The sequence below is a fragment of the Nothobranchius furzeri genome, chromosome 12 (genome assembly GCF_043380555.1).
Source record: "Nothobranchius furzeri strain GRZ-AD chromosome 12, NfurGRZ-RIMD1, whole genome shotgun sequence".
NCBI lineage: Eukaryota > Metazoa > Chordata > Actinopteri > Cyprinodontiformes > Nothobranchiidae > Nothobranchius > Nothobranchius furzeri.
In genome coordinates, this window is record NC_091752.1 from 16,186,613 (window position 1) to 16,212,571 (window position 25,959).

The 25,959-nt window shown below is 41.8% G+C and overlaps 1 protein-coding gene across 4 annotated transcripts in view; it reads right to left on the bottom strand.

Moving 5' to 3' along the window:
* Window positions 1-17,603, bottom strand: part of golga4 (golgin A4) — a 30,344-nt gene extending 12,741 nt beyond the window's left edge. For 3 of the 4 annotated variants that reach the window (XM_015944481.3, XM_015944482.3, XM_015944480.3), the window contains exons 1-10: window positions 17,389-17,603; window positions 14,460-14,537; window positions 13,138-13,239; window positions 7,093-7,161; window positions 6,274-6,600; window positions 6,140-6,187; window positions 5,983-6,039; window positions 5,801-5,899; window positions 1,862-2,015; window positions 1,553-1,743 (exon numbers count right to left, since the gene is read on the bottom strand). In XM_015944481.3, coding sequence (XP_015799967.3) covers window positions 1,553-1,743; window positions 1,862-2,015; window positions 5,801-5,899; window positions 5,983-6,039; window positions 6,140-6,187; window positions 6,274-6,600; window positions 7,093-7,161; window positions 13,138-13,239; window positions 14,460-14,537; window positions 17,389-17,466 — 1,203 coding nt within the window. In that variant the 5' untranslated portion in view covers window positions 17,467-17,603. The remainder of the gene's footprint in view (window positions 1-1,552; window positions 1,744-1,861; window positions 2,016-5,800; window positions 5,900-5,982; window positions 6,040-6,139; window positions 6,188-6,273; window positions 6,601-7,092; window positions 7,162-13,137; window positions 13,240-14,459; window positions 14,538-17,388) is intronic. The other variant, XM_015944483.3, reaches the window with a different exon arrangement.
* Between the last annotated feature and the right edge of the window lie 8,356 nt (window positions 17,604-25,959).

Genomic DNA, 25,959 nt, shown 5'->3' on the forward strand with positions numbered 1-25,959 from the left:
ATAGCAGCTTAATTATAATATTTCTGATTTCTTTCCTGTGTATGTTCTTGTCATATAACTTGAAAATGCGATGTGTTCTCTACCTCTCAGGGTGCCTCGCCCGCAAACCAAACAAGTCCAGCTAAACCAACAAAGCCAAAGAAGTTGCAAACTTCAGCTTGAAAACTGATGCCATGAACAGCGTTGCTCTTAATTAAATTTCTGTGTTTTCCATGTCTGAAAAAAAGATCCTATCCCACGTTACATTTAGCTCTTTTGTTGTTAAATTTCACATAATGCAGCCAAACCTTTAATGTTTTCAGCACAAGTGTTATAAGAGGCAGGTGTGTGTGTGTGTGTGTGTGTGTGTGTGTGTGTGTGTGTGTGTGTGAGTGAGTGAGTGAGTGAGAGAGAGAGATGGGATAGAGATAGAGAGAGAGAGGAGATAGAGATAGAGAGAGAGAGAGAGAGAGGAGAGATAGAGGAGAGATAGAGAGAGAGAGAGAGAGAGAGAGAGAGGAGAGAGGAGAGAGGAGAGAGAGAGAGAGAGCGAGAGAGAGAGAGAGAGAGGAGAGAGGAGAGAGGAGAGAGAGAGAGAGAGAGCGAGAGAGAGAGAGAGAGAGAGAGAGAGAGAGGCAACCCAAAGTCATGTGACAGAAAGCAGCAGGAGGAACGGAGCTGTGCAGCTCATGAACAGGGTCATTTTTCAGGGAAAGCACTGAAAAAGTTCATTATTTTTGGTACCAATACTAAAGCGGTACCAAGTTTTAGTACCCGCCCTACTGCAGCCTTCTGTGCAATTGCAGCTCTTATCTTTACCATACCTTTTTCTTCTTTTGGTTGTCACGGTGATTCAAGGTATTAAAGCTTCATTCATGAGGAGTTTTTAACTCAAGATGAAGATGCTCAGAACTGCGAGAGGATTTATTCCTCCAAAACACTTTAAACAAAAAAAAAACAAACGGAACTAAATTACAGCAAAACGACATCAATCCCAGACTTTAAATCTATTATTACGGTCTCCTCCCAGCTGTAAGCAGCTGCCATCAAATGCTGCAAACCATCAGAACAGCTACAGACATGCTACACAAGCCAAACATACCACTGAAGCTAAATGTTTTGAATTCAATGACAGCAATGGTTCAGTTATGTCAAGCCGACATGACATGAACCCCTCACTGTGGAGCCGGGCCAAGGAATGTGGATATCTGGAGACGGAGAACCACATAGCAATCTTCTGTCACACAGATAATGGACTCACATCATCAGTGGACCATAAAGACTCTGGCAGATACTCTTCAGCACATTAATTAGCCCAAACACTGCTCAGTCATTAGCAGCATCTCAGCCCTGCCTCCGTTTAATCAAACCTCTTCATAACTAGTTTACTGCATCATTAAATTCCTCCGTACGTCCAGCCCGAAGAGAAGAATTTGAAATATTTGGGCTATTCTTTTTAAAATACTGATGAAGAAATGATGCCTACGAGCCCCAAAATTTATAGATTTGTTTATCTCACTAAAGAACTCGGCACTGATTCTGTGTTATTGTAGTTAAAATAAAGAGTGTGAACCTTCATCTTCTCCAGCTCCTGCAGGCGCTCCTGCAACTGCTCCTGCAGAGTTTCGTTCTCACTGCTCAGCTGTGTGCTCCGCTCCTTGTGCGTACGCATCACTTCTTTGCACTTCTGCAGCAGGTTCTCTTGCCTCTTCACCCTCTTCTGTAGAGCCTCCATGAGTTTGGTTGGATCACTGTTGCCCTCTCCTGTTCAGAAAATTAAAATGCAATTGTTGTAAAATAAAATCTTTAGCTCCGTAGAACAAAAAGACACACTTTCACTTTTAAGTTGATTCACATATGAGCAGATAAAAACATTTCTTGCCCTCGGTGCTCTCTGGCTCCAGTCCTTCCTCTTTCGACGGACTCTGCATTACAGATGTAGAACCTTGAGCTTCCCCAGACTGGAGAACGTCACCTTCAGCAGGGAGCGACCCATCTGTAGAAACCCCCTTAACTCGCTTCTTTAACAAAGCAACCTTAAAAAAAGAAAAACAAAGAAATTAAAACTGCTTTATGACAAAATGGGCTTCCAGTGTTCCACACCTTTAAGTGGGTGAGTGAAGTGTTTTTCAACATTATACAGTTAAAGACACCAAGTTGGAGTTCTGATGACTCAAATAATAAATAAATGAAACAGACATTTTTAAATTTCGTTTTAAATGTTATGTTTATGTATTTAGCAGACGCTTTTGTCCAAAGCGACGTACAAGTGATAATCGGCATGTTGCCCTTGAGGCTAACAACAATAACAACAACAACAACAACAAACAATTTCCAGTCAGTCGTAGGTGGCAGTGAGGCAGCATGATGAATCATGGAGAGGAGGGAACAAGGAGTGGACAGTAGAGAGGGGGGGACAGGTGCAGGGAGGGTGCTAGTTTAGAAGATGCTCTCTGAAGAGCAGGGTCTTCAGGAGTTTCTTGAAAATCGAAAAGGAAGACCCTGTTCTGGTAGTGCTTGGTAGGTCATTCCACATTTGTGGAACGATGCATGAGAAGAGTCTGGATTGTCCTGAGCGTGGTGTAGCCACTGCTAGCCAACGATCCTGTGATGACCGGAGCGGCCGGGCCGAGACGTAAGCCTTTGCAAGAGGATTCAGGTAGATGGAAGCCGTACCATCTCAGACTTTGTATGCTAGTGTTAGCAATTTGAATTTGATGTGTGCTGCTAGCGGTAGCCAGTGGAGCTCAATGAACAGAGGGGTGACGTGTGCTCTTTTTAGCTGATTGAAGACCAGACGCGCTGCTGCATTCTGGACCATTTGAAGAGGTCTCACAGTACAGGCTGGAAGACCAGTTAGAAGGGCATTGCAGTAATCGAGGCGGGAGATGACAGTAGATTGCACCAGGAGCTGGGTGGCATGTTGTGTTAGGTATGGTCTGATCTTTCGTATGTAATACAGTGCAAAGCGGCATGAACGAGCAACAGAGGCAACATGATCTTTAAAGGTCAGGTGTTCATCAATCTCAACACCCAGATTTCGAACTGCCTTTGAAGGAGCCAGAGATAGGAAGTCATTCTGGATTGAGATATTGTGCTGTATGGATGGTTTTGCTGGGATGACAAGTAGTTCAGTTTTAGAGAGGTTGAGTTGGAGATGGTGGGATTTCATCCATTTTGATATGTCAGAGTTTGATATTCATGCAGAGACAGCGTGGTCGTCCGGTGGAAATGACAGATAGAGCTGGGTGTTATCGGCATAGCAGTGGCAGGAGAAGCTATGTGATCGAATGATCTCACCCAATTAGGTGGTGTATATGGTAAAGAGAAAAGGTCCTAGTACAGAGCCCTGGGGACTCCTGTGGCAAGATGGTGCACGGTAGAGGATTGTCCAAGCCAAGATACACTGAATGATCATCCTGTGAGGTACGATTCAAACCAGGCATGTGCTTTCTCTGTGATGCCCATGCTAGAGAGTGTGGACAAAAGGAAGCCATGGTTAACAGTGTCAAATGCAGCCGATAAGTCGAGCAGGATAAGCACTCAGGATTTGACAGTCGCTCTAGCTTCTTTTAAGGAATCCGTCACTGCTAACAGAGCAGTTTCAGTGGAGTGGCCCTTTTTGAACCCAGATTGGTAAGGGTCAAGCAGACAGTTTTGTGAGAGGTATTCTGTGATCTGCTTGAAAGCCACCCTTTCAATGATTTTGGACAGAAAAGGGAGGAGAGAGATAGGTCGGTAGTTCTCCACATGATTTGGAGGAAGAGATGTTTTTTTAGCAGCGGTTTAACCTGAATGAGAGAGGTGGCAAATGTACCGGATGTCAGTGAAGCGTTGATCACGTGTGACTGCTGCGGCTACTGTAGGAGCAATAGCTTGGACCCGCTTAGTCGGAATGGGGTCCAGTGGGCATGTAGTAGGGCGGCTGCACGTGAGAAGCTTGGACACACAGTTCTCAGTGAGAGGGGAAAAAGAGGAAAATGAAGCAGTAGGGCTTGAGATGGTTGGGCTAGAAGGAGTTTGTGGTAGCGAATGTTCAGGAGTGGCCAGTTGAGTAAACTGTTTGCTTATAGCTGCCACTTTGTCAGTGAAGAATGAGGCAAAGGTGTCAGCTGATAGATTGTTGGTAGGAGGTGGAGATGGAGGGGTGAGCAGAGTTTTGAATGTCAAAAATTGTTTCTGAGAGTCAGTAGAGCTGAGAATTTTGTCAGTGTAGAAAGCTTTCTTTGCACCAGTGGTGCTGGCAGAGAATGAGGACAGTAATTCATGAAATTTCAATTGATCAACAGGATCTTTTGTTTTGCGCCATTTCCGTTCCGCAGCTCTAAGATTGGTGTGTAGAGACCGGAGGGTATCATTTAGCCAAGGGTGCGACTGAGAGGATCTAGCAGGTCTAGTGGCTAAAGGGCACAAGTTGTTGAGACAAGAGAAGAGTGTGGAGAAGAGAGACTCGGTGGCATCATTTACTTCATAAGCAGAGAGTGGAGGCAACAAGAGAGGAGATGTGGTTGGGTGCCAGATTGCGGAGGTTGCGGCGGAAAGAGACCATTGGGGAGGAAGCAGTTGACCTTCCATGTAGTCATGCTGAAATGGATGAAGTAATGATCAGAAAGATGCAGCGGTGTGACAGAGATTGTGTCTATGGCACAGTTTCTGGTGAAAATGTGGTTAAGTGCTTTTCCAGCTTTGTGAGCTGGAGGACTCTGTACTAGTTTTAGATCAAATGATGACATTAGTGACAGGAAGCCTGATGAGCTGGGATTGTCCAGGTGAATAATCATGTCTCCAAGGACCACTGTGGGACAGTCGTGCTCAGGAATGGAGGAGAGCATGGTGTCGAGTTCATCAAGAAAGTCTCTTGAGTTGACCTGGTTGGCGATATATGACAACTAAAAAGATTTTTTTCAGTACAGTTACCTGGATGGCATGGTATTCAAAGGAGTTGTATTTAGTGATGGGTAGCAACTGACTGTATATCCATCTGTTGGTAATTAACACGCCCGTTCCACCACCTCGGCCAGATGCACGAGAAGTGTGGGAGAAAGTGTGGTTAACTGAGAGAGCAGATGGGGTAGCATTGTCACATGGTTTGATCCAGGCCTCAGTGAGAGCCAGTGCATCGAGTGACAGGTGGTTTGCATATGCGGTAATGAAGTCTGCTTTGTTTACAGCATATACAGTAAAATATTGTATATGATCCAAAGTGTCCTCTCTGTTAAGAAATTCTTAATTTTATTTTGTGAAAATCTACTGATGATGCAAAAAAATCTACATCAATAAATTAACCATGTACTAACAACTAAAGTCGTCATTTGCATTTTTTTACTGTGTGGGCATCGGAACGAGCCCAGCACCGTGAGAACAAACACCCTAGCTTTAAAGCCAATCTTCATCCGCATACGTCACACGTCACGTGATCAGGAAGCAGAAAATCCATGTGTCAGGAGATAGTTTTGGGCCGCTGCTGAAAAAAAAAGTGAGGCGCAAACCGGAAAAGTTTCTGCCGATCACAATTCAACAACGGATTATGAAAGAACGGATAACGCTCGAAACGCAGGGATTCTTCCTGATGTAAGAGGTGAGTCTACGCTTTGTTTTGTTAGTTTTGGCGTTGACATCATCATAGGGTGCAACGTTCTGTGACTCTTAAAAAAAAAAAGTGAAAACGCTGAAAAACTCTGGCAGCGAAGGGCTTTTCGGATCAGGAAACGGCTGGCAGTGAATGAGTTAAAGACCAATAATCCATTCAATTTTTGTAAACTTAAAACCAAAATCTTTGTTCCACTTTTTCCCACCCTTCATCTCTCAGCTGAACGCTCACCTGTGTTTGAAGGACAGTGATCATCTGGTCCTTCTCCTCTAGAGCCGCGTCAAACTCATCTTGTAGATGTTTCTTAGCCTGCTGGTCCATGTGAAGCTCCTAGAGGACATTAACAGAGTTTATTTCCACGTACACCTTTAGTGTGAAAGATCGATGCCGACACAAGTAAAACATGCCGTCACCTCACGAAGCTCTCCGATCCTGCGGAGAGATTTATCTTGACTCTGACTGAGGATGGCCTGAGTGGAGCGACAAAATAAATCTAATTAGTTTCCAAAAGATGTTTAAGGATAAAACCAATAAAGGGAAAATAAATAAAGACTATGTCAACCAAATTACCTGCGTTTTCTCTTTTTCCCGATGGACTGTCCTGTATGCAGTAACCAGCTGCATGACAAGAAAAAGTTTGTGCATTTCACTGAACAGTTTGTCTATTTTAATCGTCTAGAAGCCGTTGTCTGCGGGCGTCTCACCTCGGAGTACTTCCCCCTGTACTTCCCCAGGCTCCTCTCGACTTGAAGCAGTCGGTGCAACAGCTGCTCTTTAGGAAGAGACTCGACACTTCCTGCCGGCTCCTCGGCTTCGCTCTCAATATCTGAAGGCGGATCGTATGCGGGGGCCACAGGGGACTCGTTTTCACCCAAAGGCGTCAGCGACTCGCGTGAGGAACTTCGAACCAGGTTTTCTTTGGAAGAGGAGCGGAACAGACTTTCTGCTCGACTCGCACCGCCACGAATCAGCGACTCCACTGAAGGAACCTTCAGCTGCAGCTTCTGGGTAAAGGACTGTGACTCCTCTTTCTGTTGTATGCATAAAAAGTGAATTGAGCGGATCACCAAACAGGTTACAGCATTATACAAATGTGCTTAAAGAGCAAGTCACCCTCAAATCAACTTTTTTTTCCTGATAAACTATATAAATGTGTGTCTAATCGTGCTGCAGACACGTGTAGTCAATAGTTTAGCACTAAAGTGCATTTTAGTTAAAATTTTTATTTTCTGCCTAAAACTGTCAGTGTTGTGCCGTTGTCAGGTAAAAACTCTGCACTGCATTTGAATTTAAATCTGCCATTACTATTGACTAAGAGGTACCCTAGAACGTTAGCTAGTACCATATGATGTCACAATGATGTTGTGAGCCTGTGTGTGTGTGCATTTGTTAGTGGCTACGCCCTCTTGGTCTGCTAGGCAACAGCATTTGTTGCATTTTTCAAACAGGAAGTGGGAGTTGAGTAAGAATCTGGTAGGGGGTGACTTGCTCTTTAACGTTCTTAGATGATGTATAAAACGTACGTAAGGAGAAGCACTTCCATCCCCATTGATGCTCCCTCTGGGGGACCTGACGGGTATTTTGGAGGCACTCTGCAGAATAAAACCACATGATGAGAGAAAGAAAAGCTGTGAAGATGGACTTGTCCTGGAGCCAGTTAGTAATCCACACCCAGCATGGCCCTCCCTGATTACTCTGGAGGGAGCAATATTAGTATTGCTGGGAGCAATGCAGGGGCGATGTGTACCCTCATGCAATTTTGGAAAAACAGAGGGGTTAAATACAAAAAAGAAGGCATCTCTATCATCTAATAAACAAAAAAGGGGTTAAAACGTCACTCTAGAGAATAGCCATAAGATCAGGACAGACAGACACATTGAAGTCAAGCAGCACAGCTGGTATTTGGATTAAAGGTGCTTTGGCAGTACGGTCTGAAGCTGTATTACAAGAGCACAAAGGTTTAAATGAAGTGAGTCGATATTCAGCAGCCTAGCTGGTTTAGTCGACGTGTGATCAGCAGCATCAGAGAAAAAGACTGTGTTCTCCTCACAGGTTACGCCTTCTTCTAGGTTACAGAGAAAGTCAACATATTCGCTTTCTTTCTCAAAGGATGGTCATCAGTCACAGATAACGCTAATTTTCCTATCAAGTTTTATTTACTAGAGCAAAAATATTCATCTCCACAGTAGAGTAACAAAACATTTACAAGATTATCTGACTCAATAAGCATCTTGGAGAGTTTTAGGAGCAGCAAACAAGGATCTAAACAAGAAAGGACCTCATCTTCAGGAAAAAAGCTGTTAGGCAAACCTAAAGTCTACATAAAATAAGCAAGCACAAGAAAACCACAAAGCAATGGGTCTCATCACATTTACACACCAGCTGATTGGTTGTTTTACATCATGCAAAAAAACAAAAACAGGTGGAGAACTGAAAGGCTGTATTTCTCCAATACAACAAGCTCAAACATCTCAATACTACATCAAAAACTCGGAGAAACAGATTTTAACGAAGCTCTGACTCCAACCTTCTGACCTACAGAGGACAAACTTGGCTCATAAGCCACATTTCTAAATAAATAAATATTGATTGTACTAAGAAAAACTAATTGAGATTTATATGAAAACATCAGACATCAACATCATGTGGGGACATAGTGTTGGTACATTACAATGAGATGAGTTTAGGAAGTTTGAAGAGAGTAAATGTGACTCCTGATGAATCTCGAAAAGCACAGAACACACCAGACATCACACACACACACACACACACACACACACACACACACACACACACACACACACACACACACACACACACACACACACACACACACACACACACACACACACACACTACAGTCCACCTAGGTGAAGCCAAGCTCACTCACTTATTTTTAACTTGTTTCATAAAGAGACTGATTTTATTTAGTCAGTTTTCTAAATATCGCAGCCAAGTGGGGCTGAAGGACCATTTAACTGAATAATCACCATGTCCTAAAGAATGATCCACATGAGCAGAGATACATTCTACAATAAATGTAAAACTAACTTTAGATAAAGTTTCAGTGTCACTATGACTGGAGTTTTACAGCAATCCAAGTAGCACAATCAAGTTATGTTTGCTTAAACTGGCTTTTTTTTTTCTTCTTAGTTGTTGCCAGCAGCTAATCCCAGTTAAAGGTCTCAATCACTCGTTTTTGTTAATAAAGTTGCTGTGGTCTCTAGAATGAGTGAACTTTTGGGGACAAAAGCTCTGGTGCCCCTGTTTCAGGGGGTAGAAGTTTTATGGTTGAGTAGGGGGGCACAGCATGTCAGGACTTGTTGTCCACCTCAATAATATTCATGAGACACAAACATCTCACTTCTGATTGGCCAACAACAACATGACTCTTCTGCTGCCTTTGTTTACTTTTTTTCTTGCAACGTTGCTGTTTTACCTCCACAAACAACACAAACCTGAATGTGTGCCACCATGTTGTGGAGTTGCTAATGCTAACGTTAGCTTCTACTAGACCAGACGTGCTCTGCTCTCTCCTGGCTGCTAAACCAACCAAATCTTCCGTGGTCACAAGCCAAGGTGGGTGGGGCCATGAACTCTAATTTCCCTGTGTAACTCATAAAGAATATAAGAAAGTTTTACAGTTTCTCGGTGAAGGAGACCTACAGATAATCAGATCCAGTGTTAAAATCTCAGTCCCAACTATCAGAGATAACGCTTCTTATAAAGAAAATTTTGGATTTTACAATAATGCCGTCAGTAACTTTCCTTCTACACAGCCCAACATGCTAACTTAGCAGCTAAGCCTTTTGCATGAGCTCTGTTTACAATGAAATGTAACGTAGACGTGTTCAAATCCACCCTACCAGGAGACTGTTTGTCTGGTAAACAAAACTAATTCAATTCAATTCAATTCAAAAATACTTTATTAATCCCAGAGGGAAATTGATTGCTGCAGTAGCTCAGAATAATAATAATAATCAAGTTGTCAAAGAGTTATTGTAATGTGGATGTAATGATGAAATAGGTCCCTTTACTAGGAGAATGTTATAAGCATTAATACACATGAGCATTGTTAATTACAGGAAACACAATAAACACTCTTCACATGTGATGTTAACTGACAACCGGATCTGTGGGTACGTGTTTTTTTGTTAAAAAGCAAGTCACCCCCAAATCACCTTTTTTCCGATAAACTATATAAATGTGTATCTAATCGTGCTGCAGACATGTGTAGTCAATAGTTTAGCACTTTAGTGCAATTTAGTTAAAATTTAAATTTTCTGCCTAAAACTGTCAGTGTTGTGCCGTTGTCAGGTAAAAAAAAAAACTGCACTGCATTTGAATTTAAATCTGCCATCGCTATTGGCTAAGAGGTACCCTAGAACGTTAGCTAGTACCATACGTCACAATGTCGTTGTGAGCCTGTGTGTGTGTGTGTGAGTGTGTGTGTGTGTGCGTGTGTGTTTGCAGCTCCGCCCACTCGGTCTGCTAGGCAACAGCATTTGTTGCATTTTTCAAACAGGAAGTGGGAGTGGTAGGGGGCGACTTGCTCTTTAAATGTATACACCAACAGTCACATTTTTAGAACTCATTAACAAAACAATTCTGAGAGCCTAAATCCTTTATCTAGTAACTTGTAATTAGCCAAATATGAAGCACTTTGGCTTCATTAACTAGTATAGCAAAGTTTTATTTTATGAGGAAGTGATGCGTTATGATTAATAACAACAACCTGGCTGAACTCACTGTTTAATTTTTAATACTTTATTCGCAAAAAATAAATAACATCTTTTAAGCTACAAGAGCAGTCACAAAGGTATTCTGAGCTGTTTGTTTACTTGGAGAAGTTTCACACAATCTAACTCGACATGACTCAAATAAAGCCTGGTTCATGCTTCTCCGTCAGCTCCGCAAGGGACAGACACGATCGGATTGACGGAAGCATTTTGCTCTCATACTTCTCCGTCTCCTGAAGTGTTGCAAAGCAATTCCCCGGCAGGACAACAGAGGGCGTAGCGCTGTTCTGTGGTATCCTGTCATGTATCGGTCCAAGATAGTGTGTTTACATTATGTTTTTTTTGTATATAAGAGACTTTTTAACAGACACATTTGTCTCTCATTCTCCTCCACCTCTCCATGTGCTCCCCACCTCTAAACCCACATTTCCTGTCATTTCCGTCCACAAATAAAACGCTTGCTGCGCATCTTTTCACTCCTCCAGTCACATGGGAATTACACGTTCATGTGTTTAGAGTTTTTTCGCGAGGTATTCTTCAAGCTTCTCCATGTCTACCGCTAGTTATCCTCGGCTCTCTTTATGTTTTTGAGGGCGCAATGGCGGTGCTGTAAACAACAGCGGCGTCCTGACCAATCACAAGCTTGCGTAATCCGTCTCGTTCGACGGAGGTTTAAAAAAGTGAGCTTGACTCCGTACATACAGTGGGGCAAAAAAGTATTTAGTCAGCCACCGATTGTGCAAGCTCTCCCACTTAAAATGATGACAGAGGTCAGTAATTTTCATCATAGGTACACTTCAACTGAGAGAGACAGAATGTGAAAAAAAATCCATGAATTCACATGGCAGGATTTTTAAAGAATTTTTTTGTAAATCAGGGTGGAAAATAAGTATTTGGTCAATAACAAAAATTCAACTCAATACTTTGTAACATAACCTTTGTTGGCAATAACAGAGATCAAACGATTACTATTGGTCTTTACCAGGTTTGCACACACAGTAGCTGGTATTTTGGCCCATTCCTCCATGCAGATCTTCTCGAGAGCAGTGATGTTTTGGGGCTGTCGCCGAGCAACACGGACTTTCAACTCCCTCCACAGATTTTCTATGGGGTTGAGGTCTGGAGACTGGCTAGGCCACTCCAGGACTTTCAAATGCTTCTTACGGAGCCACTCCTTTGTTGCCCGGGCGGTGTGTTTGGGATCATTGTCGTGTTGGAAGACCCAGCACGTTTCATCTTCAAAGCTCTCACTGATGGAAGGAGGTTTTGGCTCAGAATCTCACGATACATGGCCCCATTCATTTTGTCCTTAACACGGATCAGTCGTCCTGTCCCCTTAGCAGAAAAACAGCCCCAAAGCATGATGTTCCCACCCCCATGCTTCACAGTAGGTATGGTGTTCTTGGGATGCAACTCAGTATTCTTCTTCTTCCAAACAAGATGAGTTGAGTTGATACCAAAAAGTTCTACTTTGGTTTCATCTGACCACATGACATTCTCCCAATCATCTGCTGTATCATCCATGTGCTCTCTGGCAAACTTTAGACGGGCCATGACATGCACTGGCTTCAGCAGCGGAACACGTCTGGCACTGCAAGGTTTGATTCCCTGCCGTTGTAGTGTGTTACTGATGGTGACCTTTGTTACTGTGGTCCCAGCTCTCTGCAGGTCATTCACCAGGTCCCCCCGTGTGGTTCTGGGATTCTTGCTCACCGTTCTCATGATCATTTTGACCCCACGGGATGAGATCTTGCGTGGAGCCCCAGATCGAGGGAGATTATCAGTGGTCTTGTATGGCTTCCATTTTTTGATAATTGCTCCCACAGTTGATTTTTTCACACCAGCTGCTTGCCTATTGTAGATTCTCTCTTCCCAGTCTGGTGCAGGTCTACAATTCTTTTCCTGGTGTCCTTCGAAAGCTCTTTGGTCTTGGCCATAGTGGAGTTTGGAGTCTGACTGTTTGAGGCTGTGGACAGGTGTCTTTTATACAGATAATGAGTTCAAACAGGTGCCATTAATACAGGTAACGAGTGGAGGACAGAAAAGCTTCTTAAAGAAGACATTACAGGTCTGTGAGAGCCAGAGATTTTCCTTGTTTGAAGTGACCAAATACTTATTTTCCACCCTGATTTACAAATAAATTCTTTAAAAATCCTGCCATGTGAATTCATGGATTTTTTTTCACATTCTATCTCTCGCAGTTGAAGTGTACCTATGATGTAAATTACTGACCTCTGTCATCACTTTAAGTGGGAAAACTCGCACGATCGGTGGCTGACTAAATACTTTTTTGCCCCGCTGTACTTGCATGCCTGCCGGAGCCCTACACAAGGACGGATAATGGTGTTGCGTGTCTCCGCACTGACGCAGACGGAGAAGCATAAATCAGCCTTAACTTCTGTCCTAATTAACCTTTGAATAAAACATTAACTCTCCAAATAAACAGACTTGTTGGGAGAAAGGACAAAAAAGCAGGGTCTGGGGTCTACAAGGCAAGCAACTACGGCTACCTAAAACAAAATGTATTGAAGTCTTAGACAGGCGTTCATAACTGAGAGGTGGGGTAATAAACCAACACAAGGCAGGAAGCACAGAGGACTATCCCACAATAAACCACATCTTCCATTAGATGCAGGGCTGACCTACATACAAGATGCCTTCTTGTTGCTAAATCTAATGCAAACAGGAGACAGAGAAGAGGGAACAAGCTGTCCCTACTTGGGGCCACAGTCCTCTAATTCCTCAAATGCGCAGAAGACGGGAGGAAGGAATGGGACGGGAGGAGGAGAAGGAGAAGAAAGAAGCGGCAGGAAGTGAGGGCAAACTCACCACACTGGCTACCTGGGCCGTTTTGGGTCGTTTTGAATGGTCCAGAGCAAAGATAGTATACTCAGAGAGAAAAGCAGGCTCTGCTATCATCCCGGCCAGCATCTGACGCCGTCAGTGCAGTAACGGGACGAAAGGTGGGGAAAGGAGAGGGGACACAGAGAGCAATGAGAAAAACAACACCATGAGAGTGGAACAGCGCTGAGGGGAGTGTGTGTCCAGCCCGTCTGGAGGAGGCAGGTCGACAGAGATGAATGGAGAAGAGAAAGCATAAAGTGAGAAAGAGGGAAATACACTACATAAACTGGAAGAAAAAAAATGTGAAAAGCTGAAAAGTGAATCACCGAAATAACATCAATGGTATAAATACAGTTTGGCATCGCTCTTTGTGTTTGATCATGAAAAAATGGGCCAAATCTGCTCAGAATAGTTAAATAAGCATCTGTTAAAAAGCGTCAAAATGTTCAAGCTGTGAGATGAAGAAAAGATGCTGCAATGGCACCAGAAACGCCTACGATTACAGTATTCGAGCCTGTAGTTTAACAACATATTTGTAGTTTAAAAGGATGATGATAAACTAAAGAGTCCTGACCTGAAAGGATGTCGTTACTGATCCAGTTAGCTGTGCATTATGAGTCAACAACAAATGCAATAACCATCCCCCACTTCTAATTCTGATTTATCAAAAAAATTAAATAAACTTTCACTGATTTGTCAGTCATTACTGAAGTAAAACAAGCAGTCACTGGAGAGAAAGACACTGAGAGGATGGATGCATTATTATTCATAAACCTGTTGAAATCAATCTTCTCCCGACAGTAGCCGTTTCTAAAAACTGTTTAAAATTATTCTGGTTCACTGTCTAAAAAAAAAAGTAATCCTGTATTCTTATGCTTTCAAAGACTGTTTTATAAGTTGTAACGTTTCCTAACAAAAAGCTTACCATAAAGATCAACATTATTCTGAACTTAAGACATAAAACAGGAAATGTGGAAAAAGAAAACAATGCAATAACTATGTTCCAATTGCTCTTCTATGTACATTTTCACCATAACATGATTCATCTGTGAAATAAAAAATTCTTCCTCAGAAAGAAGGAAATAAACTGTCTGTGCTCCAGAGTTATAATGCCTCATAATTTATTATAAAACCATACGTCATAATAGGTGAACTTCCAGATTGGGTCAGATGTGTTATTGGTTCATCTTTTTACAAAATCAAATCAATTCTAGATGAAAAATCTGAATTTAAGCTGGGAGATGCAGGCTGCAGCTTAAACACAAGCACACATACAATAACCCAACTGTACACAACATTAATCTCACCTCTCTGTCAGTGGGAGAGGGCGAGCCATCGTGGTGGTGAGAGGGGGTCTGGTTGCTGCGCTGGCCTCCACTGCCCATCTAATAACACAAATATAATTTAATATATAAATATTAATAATAATTAGTGATGCACCGATATCAATATCAGGCCAATACAATACCAGTATCGGTAAAAGTTAACAGATACCAATGCAGTTGTCTGAAAGTGGCTTCACTACAACTTGTCACTTTACCTAATATTTTCTTTTTGTGATAATTTCCATTAATAAATTTTATTTATCTACCTCACAGTATTTTCCTGTTGACCGCAGAGAAGAAAATAAAACCTGTATTCCAATTCATTGCATTTTTTTGTGTGGTAGAAGTATCGGTAATCGGTATCAGCGTGTACTCAGATCCAAGTATCGGTATCTTATCAGTTTGGAAAAAAATGGTATCAGTGCATCCCTAATAATAATTAAAAAAAAAAACAGCAAGTGTTCCCTGTTTCAGTAATTATGTAAGATTTTTAGAAATCCTTAAAAGTCACTGTGATATAATGTAGGCAATACGTAATGTTTTTGCTAAGCCAACCCTCCGTTCTGTAGAGCCCAGGCCCCCACAATGCGGGTGATAAATTGAAGCAAACGCGGAAATGAAATAAATTGCAGTTCCACCCTCATCCACTGGGGACTGGTGTCAGAAGCGAGCAAATCCTCATTGACTCCCATGTTAAAAAAAACAATTTCACAGCAGAAATAAACATGTTTACAGCCTGGTACCAACACATGTTTTTTGTTTAAATTATCTAGTTTACACTCATGACAACTCTGAGGGGGGTGAATTTTTTTCTCACTCTTCTGTTTAAGTGTATTAAAAGCCAAAAATTCTGAATAATTAATGAGCATCCGACCCACGTGACCGCAGAGCTAGCTCCGGGGAAAGGCCTCAGCCTGAGCCTCGGCCTCGCCTGAAAACAGTTCGGTCATTTTCAGTCTCTCAACTTAGACCATTAGTTGTAGCATTTGTGTATTCTTTTTTGGATATTATTTGTGCAATTGTTGGACAAAATGACTTGCTGTGGCATTAATTGCACTAATAGAGCGTCCAAGGAGTCTCCACTTCATTTTTTTCGGTAAGTAAAATTTATGTGTTTTAGGTCACTGCCGCTCTTGCACTAGCTGAGCTTAGATTTTGACATGTACCGTTAAACCATGAAATTTAAATGTAACAGGGTAAAACCCAGTGCATTTAACATAATGCTGCACTTTAGAAAATGGGTTGAAATATAACATGTTGGTGGAGCTGGGTTCCGACTATCGGCTTGTGGAGCTCTCGGGAGACCTCGGTTTTCCACCCGGTTCTTCCCTCCCCGCAGGTCGGCGCATCTCTGTCTGATCGCGGCTTCTGTCTGCTGCGCGGGCTGCCGGCTTGTGGAGGTCTCGGGAGACCTCTGTGTTCCACCCGGTTTTACCCAGCGGTCAGCCCGGCGTATGTCTGACTCAGAGGCTCTGATGTTGTGCACAGTTAACTGCGGTTATAGCTAGGATGCTACCTCCGTTAACTTAGCTCCCACCTCCGCGTTAGCTTTGGGTTAGCTTCAGGTTAGCTTGTAGCTAGTTCGACCGGGTGTCGTCAGTTGATCCCAGCCTTACAGCCCCACCCTCAGCTCCACCTCTCTTCCCTTTTGTGGAAGACGGAACCTGTGACACGGTCAAAATGGCGGTGGTGACCACCTCCCATTTTTCTTCAAAAACGTGTTACTAGAGCCTATGAAAACCCATTGTCCAATATTTATATGTTGATGGTAGAGCCCCATGCAATTTATATTGGCTGTTGCTTAGCATTAGCCAGTGGCTTTAGGAATCTGATTATGAACAGATGTCAACTGAGCATACGTATGCATTTCCAAAAGTACCTAAACTGTTGGAGAGTTGGCAACATTTCTTATGAGCAGTTAAGTGTTTTATATAAACAGCATAGCACAAAAATAATAACTGTAATGCAATGTGTTTGAGCCCAGCTAAAGGTGCGCATTCACAAATGAGAAGCAACCATAATCACAGAAGCAGGCCGAGCAGCTTGAAGGTGCAACACATTTTTCCACTTCTAGATGGTGACCTCTGACCACAAAAACACTTCAGATTGCTGCTTTACTACAGAACAATAATACTGTGGTTTGTTCCAAATTTGGAAAGACTAGAAATTTATCAAGTTAAAAATAAATAAATAAAAACTATTGGTTGATTACTGGAATTGAGTAATATTTAATATGATCAGGTTTTTGCCCTATCTGAAATTCAGAAATCAAAGGGCAAGAGAAAATATCTCATGTTTCCCCTGCCCACAATCTTATCATTGCTAAATGCAAGTCTTCCATTAGAAAAATGTTACTAACATCATCTTAGTTTAAATTTTTTTTAAAACTAGGTGGAAAAAAATCCGGATCAGACAAAATCAGAGTTGTAAAAAAATAAAAAAATAATCCGTATCAGTCCGCAAAACCTAAATCGGTGCATCGCCATAGTGGTAGAGGCAGGCTGAACTTTCACATAAACTCTAACCCTAAACCTTTCACTTAGCACAACAGGACGTGCGAGAGTCCAAAAGCTGCCAGCTGACTTGCAGCTGGAATAAAATAAACGAAGACCGGTATTCTGACTTGGACAAACTTTAAAGGTCACTCCCTGCTACGTGTTCTTCCACCAGGTACAACAAGAATTACCAGTTCCAACTTTTTTTCTCTTTGAACTCAAATAATTTACATCTACCCAGCTAACTGAACGGAAACAAGTACTTCAGGTTGTCAAACTGACAAGAAATAAGCGTTTAGACGATAAAACATTACCGGACATTCGTTTCAAACTCTAAGCAGCTAGCTTTAAGCTGCAAGGTAAACAGATGTTAGCTTAGTTTAGTTTAGCTAGCTCTGAGCTCCATAGAAACAAACCTGGGCCTGCTGAGCTGACTGCGCATTCCTCTGTGGCGACTGCTCCTCGTTTATCTTCTGCTTTAGCTTTTTAAACATTTTATCACACCGACGTCGCTACCAGCAGGACAGAAGAGGCTTACTATCCGTCAGGACAGTATCTGGTTTTATATTTCGCCAAACATTCAGAGCCAGACTTCCTTTCTCGCTTGTGTTTTCCAGCAGGTGACAAATCTCTCTGCGCATGTGCGGCCAACGTGGAGGAAAACGCAGACGTCAGAGTTAAAGGGCCAGGTTAGAATGAAAGTGCCACAGCGCCCTCCGTGGATGATATGAAGCACTGCAGCCATTCAGTTTTTTCTAAGAAAAACGAAGCAGCTTTTAACCTTTAACATTGTTTCAAAATCATTAAAAGCTACGTTTCTAGTACAGTTTCGAAAGTTTATTAGGTGTTATGTATTTTATTACAACTAAATTAATATGTAATGTATAAACATAATTATCTTTATATAAAATGTTGTTTTGCAATAAAACTGACATTTCTGTGATGGTAATTTAATAATTGCAAATTCAATATTTTACTCTGGGTTAAAAATGTTGAAAACTGTCCATAAAATGTATTTCACAAAAATGTCTTCTACAGAGCTAATATAGTGGTTTGTTTGTTTTGGCTTTATTTGAAAAGAAAAAAAGTGAGTCTTATTTATGTTTACTGTCTAAAAGGTACTGTGCAGGTGCAAGTGTTTCTTACTGTTGTTTGTTTATTATGGGCAGAAGAGGGCACTGTTTAAACATGTTCAGCACGATTACGCCACAGGCTGGTTTGTCTTGTATTTACTAATGAGTTTTAAGGCATATATATATATATATATATGTGTGTGTGTGTATATGTGTATATATATATATATATATATATATATATATATATATATATATATATATATATATATATATATATATATATTTATTTTTTTTTTGTGGGGAGCAGAGCAGCAAAATGTTCCAAGGGAAATATGTGGTGACAGCATGCACAGTTTCTACCTTGGCATTACCCTGTGTAATAATTAATGTCTCTCTGCTGCAATGCCTGCTCCAGTGCCAGTCTTTCAAGTGCAGAGCCCAAAGGTTTGCACCTAGTAACCTTGATCTCTCTCTTCCCTTTTGCAGTTTTTTCTTGAAAGAGAGAGTGAGAGACCAGGAGGGAAAGAGAGAGGGAGAGAATGAGAAATAATTTCAGCTGCAGCACTGCAGTTAATTTCACAGGGGTTCATATTTTTAATGACATTAATTGTCATCATGCTGTCACACTGATTTAGATTAAGAAAAATCACATGCATAAATAGTTGGATTTGCTTTTGATAAATCACCTAAATTCTCCCAAATGATTAAGAGCAACTCTTACTTTACAAATAATAAACAAACGATCCGATTAAAGCTGCACTAAACCAGTTTTTACTGAGTGGTAATTATGTAAAAACACATTGAATTGATTTTCTGCTGCACATTTGTTTCATGAAAGTTTTTATATACTGGAATTTATCAATAAAGTGCCACACATTACACACGTGCCATGTACTTTGATGTGTCATGATACTATAGGGCCGCATAGTAAAAATAGATGAGTGTACATTTGCATTATCTGAGTCATTGTGTCCTTGGGTAATACAAAAATAGCAAAAGACAGAAGTTTATCGAAAAGATCACACTGTAGACATGAGTCGTCTTTTGAATTTGCAATCAGTGAAGCCATGTGCAGATCTCCAAAGCACCCATCACTCAGAATTGTCTTGTTCTTGTAAGAAAGAACTAATTCTTGTAATCTGGAGCCGTGAAGCCATTAACACAGAAAAATGAATGTGTGTTTTGCATTTTTTTTAGCATTCTGACTTAAGTGCCTTCGCCTCAGTTGGGTGACTCAGCACCCACCCGTCAGATCAGAGTTGATCTTAGATGGGTGGCTGGCACAGTGATGCAAACCATGGGTGGTTAACAGCAAAGTGATGCAGCTGCACCACTCCCTGCAGAAGTTAATGCTTCACCCCGAGGCATTCAGCTCAGAGTATAGAAGCTACTGAAAGTCTACTAACAGGGTTTTTACCAATGTTGTGTTGTACCACACATCTTACATGGTTCACGAGTTCTTTGGAGTGCAAAAACAGTGTTGTCTTCAATTGTGTTCTCGCTACCTTTGCAAACCACTTTAGTGCAGGATTAGCACATAGTTATTATAAATCACACTGATGAAAAAGAAAAAAACCATGCTTGCACAATTGTTCACCAGCTAAATATATATATTTTTTTCTTTATTGGGAGTAATAAGCTGTTAGCTACCTTTTCTAATCATCCAGTGAAAATGTATAATGGGGATGCATATTTCCAGTGAAGTACTTGGCACAGAGCTGCCAAAAGTATTCACATTCTTCACCCAAGTAGCAGTAAATACTACTAAGAATTCAGCAGGATGGCTGGGTGGGGAGATGTGCCCACTTGTTGGGATATGGTCTGGGGGCCCTGGTCCATGCTGTAGCATGATAGGCTGCCTGCTGCATCGGGTTCCGTCCGGGGTTGTGGGGGGCCTTCCTTTGCATGGTTCTTTTCACTCGCTCTGAGTTGGCTTGCTTCCCCTGTGCTCGGTGGTCCCTCATGGGGATGACTCGCATCGGTGGGGATGATGGTCTGCCTGGGGCTGCAGGCTTGAAGCCCCCAAGTTGGTTCCCTTTGACTGGTGGCTGGTGTCCAGTCATCCTCTGGCTGGCTCCCCTTCTTTCCTGGGCTTGGGTCTGCATTTGCTGACTGGTGTCTGTCCTTTGGGGGCTGTCAGCTTCTGGGGTATGGCCCCCTGGTTCTGGTGGGACCTGGACTGTCGTGGGGGTTAATCAGTATTTACTCTAGTGAGGTAAAGAAAACCAGCATTTCTATTTAAAGAACAAGTTACCGCCTACCAGAGTCTTACTCCACCCATATTTTTAGTTAGAAAAATTTGCCACAAGGAGGCGTTGCCTGGCAGATCGAGAGGGCGGCAGTGAGTGACACAGCCTGCTTATATTAATACCAAAATAATGACTACACAGCACTAGTAGACTCTCAATTGTAGTTTGTCAGCAAGAAACAAGCTGATTTGGGGTAACTTGCTCTTTATGTAAGGTAACAAAGTAGTTTTACCCTTTTGACTTTGCATCATTTAACATCTGGTTCCAAACACTCACAAAGTGCGCAAAGACCAAATCAAAATGACGACATCTAAGCCGATGTTAAGGGAGCAAACCTTAGACAATAATTAGTTTTTTGGACAGCAGGTCTGAAGGGGACAGAAGCATTCTGTATGCGTATATATATATATATATATATATATATATATATATATATATATATATACATATATATATATAATATATGTGTGTGTGTGTGTGTGTGTGTGTGTGTGTGTGTATATGCATGAAGATGTAACAGAATTGCTTTTCAGATTCATCGTTTCCAATGTGAGTTTCAGAGAACAGCTACAAAGCAAAATGTGATTTTTCTACCTCATCATGAGTTTTGACAGTTATTTTTGTGCTGTCGTGTCGAGGTGATTAGGCCCAAACTGCTTAATGCCCAGTCGACTAAAACCACTCCACACATAATTGTCTCTGGAGGGAACCACAGTGATAAAAAATGTATGCACATCTTCCCTGAGTTGCCTTGTCTTCTCAAAGCTTCTTCCTTCTCTCATTTTTCCAAAATAGGTAAGTAAATAAATTTGTAGCAATCAAAACATATTAATTATGACCAATAAGATGTGATGATTGCATATAAATATGAAATATCAATCTGATTGATCTTTGAATGTTTAATCAGAAGATTCAAGGCTTCTTTGCTTCTTCAGGGACCGTAAACACACTTTGTGTTAATTCAGACAGAGTCAGTATATAGTTTATAAAACAAATTTATTTCTTTTTCCTAAACTAACAATTTATACATGACAAGATATGAATACTGGGATGCGGTGTGGTGGGTGTGAGGTGTTGCGATGGAAGCTAGATGTTGTGGCAATGTTGTGTTTCTTTGTATCTGAGAGAAATTGTGAAATCTGGGTGTAAAAGAATTTGTTGTTGGTTAAAAACTAGATAATTGTTTATTTATAAACCTCATCAGACTCCAGAATGCAGGCTTACGATACCCTTGTATGAGTTGCTCCCGGCGGTCTGGAGAGGTGCTGTCAGAGTGGTGAGGTCACCGGACATCGAAACCACAATACTCAGAGATTAGTAGCTTCCTCTGAGTTCAGCTTCCCCGGCCTTGAGATGCAACCTGGGGTCTGCAGGTTAGGTGTCCAAGGTGGATGTCTGAGAGTTGAAGTAGCTCTGAATAGAGGTGTTGTGTCTGTAATCACTTGCAGCAAAAGGTTTTTGACTCACCCCGGGTTTCCACGGGAGCCGTCAGCAGCACGTTACTGCAGCAGCACGTCTAGCTGCTGCTTGGCCCTTCCCACGAGACGCGAAGCAGCAGGGGAGCAGCTGTCACCGACCGAGCACGAAGTCACACGAGTGACTTCGTCAGTAAACACAACAACAAGCAGGAGAAATTTACAATATGGTTTGTGTTTTATGTTCTGTCCGTTTTATAATCAATACGGACCTGAAAAACAAAGGAGACCGCTAGCTAGGTGATAACTTCTCACGGGGCGCACAGTTAGTAACCTTTTTTAAAAGTAAAGCAACCGGAAGGCAGTACGTTCTTTATTCTGAAAATCTCGGGAGCTTCTCTCCATTTCCGCGTCCGATTTCCTGTCTTTCCTTCCCCAAAAATGTCGAACTTGACCCGTTTCAGAGGCGTCGCGCGTAGAAAATAGAACCGGCGCGTAAAGGCCGCGACATGCTGCTCCTGAGATGCGGCCGACTCGCGCTGCTGACGGCTCCGGTGGAAAAGGTTCTGTTGACCACAGCGGTTCCTATCAGCAGCTATGACGTGCTGCTGCAGTAACGTGCTGCTGACGGCTCCCGTGGAAAGCCGGGGTTAAGGTCAAAGGAGTTTGTTTCGAAAGAGATGCTTCTTTACCGATTTGTCCGAATCGGGGGTCAGCTGGAAACTGAATTAATCTGGAAGTAATTCTTGTTTTAATTAAACTACTTTGTTATGATTTCTGGCGAAGTTTGGCAAATAAGAATTTGACACGTTTCTGAGTATTTACCAACATCCCTCAGAAAGCCATGCCTTCTTGCAGATGTTTTTAACACAGTGAATAAGAATGTTCAAACTCTTATTGTGATGTGTGTAAACAATGTGTGTAAACAATGATTAACTTGTTAAATCAAACACATGGTGATTTGTGATATAAATGGAACATTGTAAGAACAATATTCATTTCAAATTCATTGATTTAAGCACAGATTATTCAAACATTTCGTTTAAGCATCTTGTTCGTTCATCACATATGATTATTTAACTTATAACTATAAAATCATGGAGTCTTCACTTATTCAGAGTGAAGAATGTTGACGTCTGGCTTTCACAGGGAGTGAAGGAGCCTTGGAAGAGAATGTTTATTTGAATGATTTGTCTTCATGGTGTAGTGGAGGCAAATTGATGATTTTATCTGTTATGACCAGGAAGATGTAATATTCTATATAAATCTAAAATATTAACCTGCAAGGTCTTTATTGTAATTATTCAGAAGATCTGGGTTCTTTGCTTTTTCAGTGATCAACCACACTTCGTGTTACTTCAAGAAAGAGTCAAGTTTATAAAAGTAAGAATTTATTTAACAAACAATTTAAAACATGACTAATGAATTAAGCATTTACTCTGAGTGAATGTAACTAAATGTGCTGTGAATGCGATGTCAGTCAGAGCTTCCTTATCAAAATAGGCTGAGTTCTGGTGAAAAGAATTTGGTTTGCTCTAAGCCAGGGGCGCGTTAGGCCCGGCTACTTGGGCTCAAGCCCCGAATGTTTTATGAAAAGCCCCGGATCTCAAACGTGGAAGTAACATGCAGTACCAAAGTCCAACAGAGAGGGAGCAGCTAGCAGTAGTTTTATACAGCCTGCCTGAGCCTCCACCACTGAAGAAGAAGGCCTTCAGCAGCCGGCTTCTTCTACACTCTCTGCCTGAAACACCTGAGTGAAGATGGACATAAGGACGTTTTTTAGATAAAGTACCGCGACAGAACCCCAGCTTTGATGAGACTGGTGTTGACTCAGGTTTGTGAGTCTTATTTGAAAATATTTGTTGTGCTGCTGGTTTGTCTAAAGTTAGCTCATCAGGTAAAGTTGATGGAGAAAGAAAGGGAATATTTACTATCATCTCACACTAAACACTAACGGGAACAACACTCTGCCCTGAATATGCTTAATATGTAGCTTCAGATTAAAAATTATGCGGTACAAGACAAATGTATATGATGTTGACTAGTGCGTGTCATGTGTGTGTGTGTGTGTGTGCGCGCGTGTGTGCGTGCATGTGTGTTAAGCCCCGGATCTTTTTCAGTTCTAAATCCGCCCCTGCTCTGAGCTATAAAATGGTTATCATCAGAAGAACATTCAGACGCAATCTGTCATGTCTACTTCACCCGTTTCGTAGAGACCCTCTTAGTGGATCCGAAAGTCACAGGGGTCGGCTGACCGCTGGCACCGGAGGGCTGTAGAATACTGTGGTACCGACTCTTCAGTCCAGAGATGTCTCGGGTCACGACAGCTGGATGGAACCGTGCGTCATGTGGACTCTTAGGAGTCTAACAATATCTGCTTTGTTTCTGCAGGAACTGTTTGTTCATCAGCTTCGCAGGTGCAAAAAGGTTTTGACGGCGTGTCAAAATCTTTGATGGTTGAAGAGGTTTTGCTTCAGGTGGCCGGTCTGAGCGATTCTCTAGAACTGTCGAATCTCTCAGAATGCTCTAGTTTTAAGGTTTAGCTGTTATTATTTGGACAGCCATCAGAGGCTGACAGGTTTGAGAGATGTTACCAAGACAACTCAGAAACACGCCTTCTTGATACAGGATGTTCTGACTCGGTTAATACTATGTGTGTCAGGGTTTAACTTAACCGTACTTGTTATTGTGTGAGTGCAGGTGTTAGGATCTTGTAGTCAAAACAGGTTGAACCCATAGCAGGTTCTAGTGGACACCATAATATAACATCTCTTCAGTGTGCACAGACTAATTAAGCATTTCATTATACTATATAATGATTGTAAGTAGCAATAAACAAACATTTATTTAATGATTTATGACTGATTCTAGCTGGAGTTCTTCTTTCTTCTGGATCCAGACAGATGGGACCTTGGGGAAAGAAAGTTATTGTTTATCTTTCAGACTTGTGAATCCCAGCTGAAGTGAAGGCAGACTCATTTTAAGGGAACACATGCAATCAAGGGCGTCAGTTTGTTTTCAGAATTGCTGGGGACAATAACCATACACTTGAGTGGGGTTTAAAAATTGCCGGGGACAATATAGGCTAGCACAGGGGTCGGCGGCTCTGTAGCCGCATGCGGCTCTTCCATCCATCTGATGCGGCTCTCTGTGCTCTTAAAATAATGAATGGATATTTAAATAAAAAGCTTTATATTTTACTGCATTAATTTTACACCTGTATGCTAATTCTAAATGTAAAGATTGTCTGCGTAAACCTGAACAGGTCCAACCCGGTCTTACTGTGAGACCGGGTTGACGCGTCACGCTTGTGCGTAATCATAGGCGCTTCCTGAGCTGGAGGATGTCAGATTCTGGGATTCTCCTCAGACGGCTCCTGGATGCGTCGCCACATTGGAGACAGGAACAAGCGCTATTCAGCCAAAGTTTCATAATCAGGGAACATTTTCTAAGTGACAAGTCTCTCTGAGAGACAGGGTTTGGAAAACACTCGCTTCAGTGGGAGGAACCTTCCACATGCGCTCTGGTTCTGAGAGCCTGGATTTGTATTCTGAACAGTCTAAACATGTTTTTAAAAGAAACGTATGACAAAAGGGGCACCTGCTCAGTAAAACCACCAACAGGGTGAAAAATATCAAAATATTGTAGGCAGAGACGGGCTACAACTTCTGGATCATCTTTATATAAATCGTTTTGATTATCTTCTTATGAAAGATAACTTTGACGTACACGAGCGACCAGGCGCGTTGCAAGATTTTCAAAAGTGTGGGGGATGTTGTCTGTGCCTAAAATAATTTGATGTTATTCACCTTGTTAGTTTAATTTCCATAATAGCTGAGCAGGTGCGAATTTTAGACGCGTCACGCATGTCTCCATTTTAAACATGTTTAAACTGTTCAGAATACAAATCCAGGCTCTGTCTCGTTAGATTGGTGCAACTAAAGTTTGTACTGAATGAAACTTTACATTAAACCATGTTGAAAAGAAAAGGATCCGATTAAATCTTTCCCCTCATTTACAGTCACGACGTACAGCGCAGTGTACGTGGCTCTGGGGTTAATCAAGTTTAGTTGTTTCTCTTTGCAACAATCTTCACAAGAAGGCAAAACAGTTAAATGGCAGGTTACAGATATTTCCATTTGACTGTATTTTGATGGATAAACTCAAGGATGCTGGCTGTTTTGAAAGAATTTGTCATGTTGGGTTGAAGTCTTTTGACTCACGACATGCAGAATCACACACAGGCA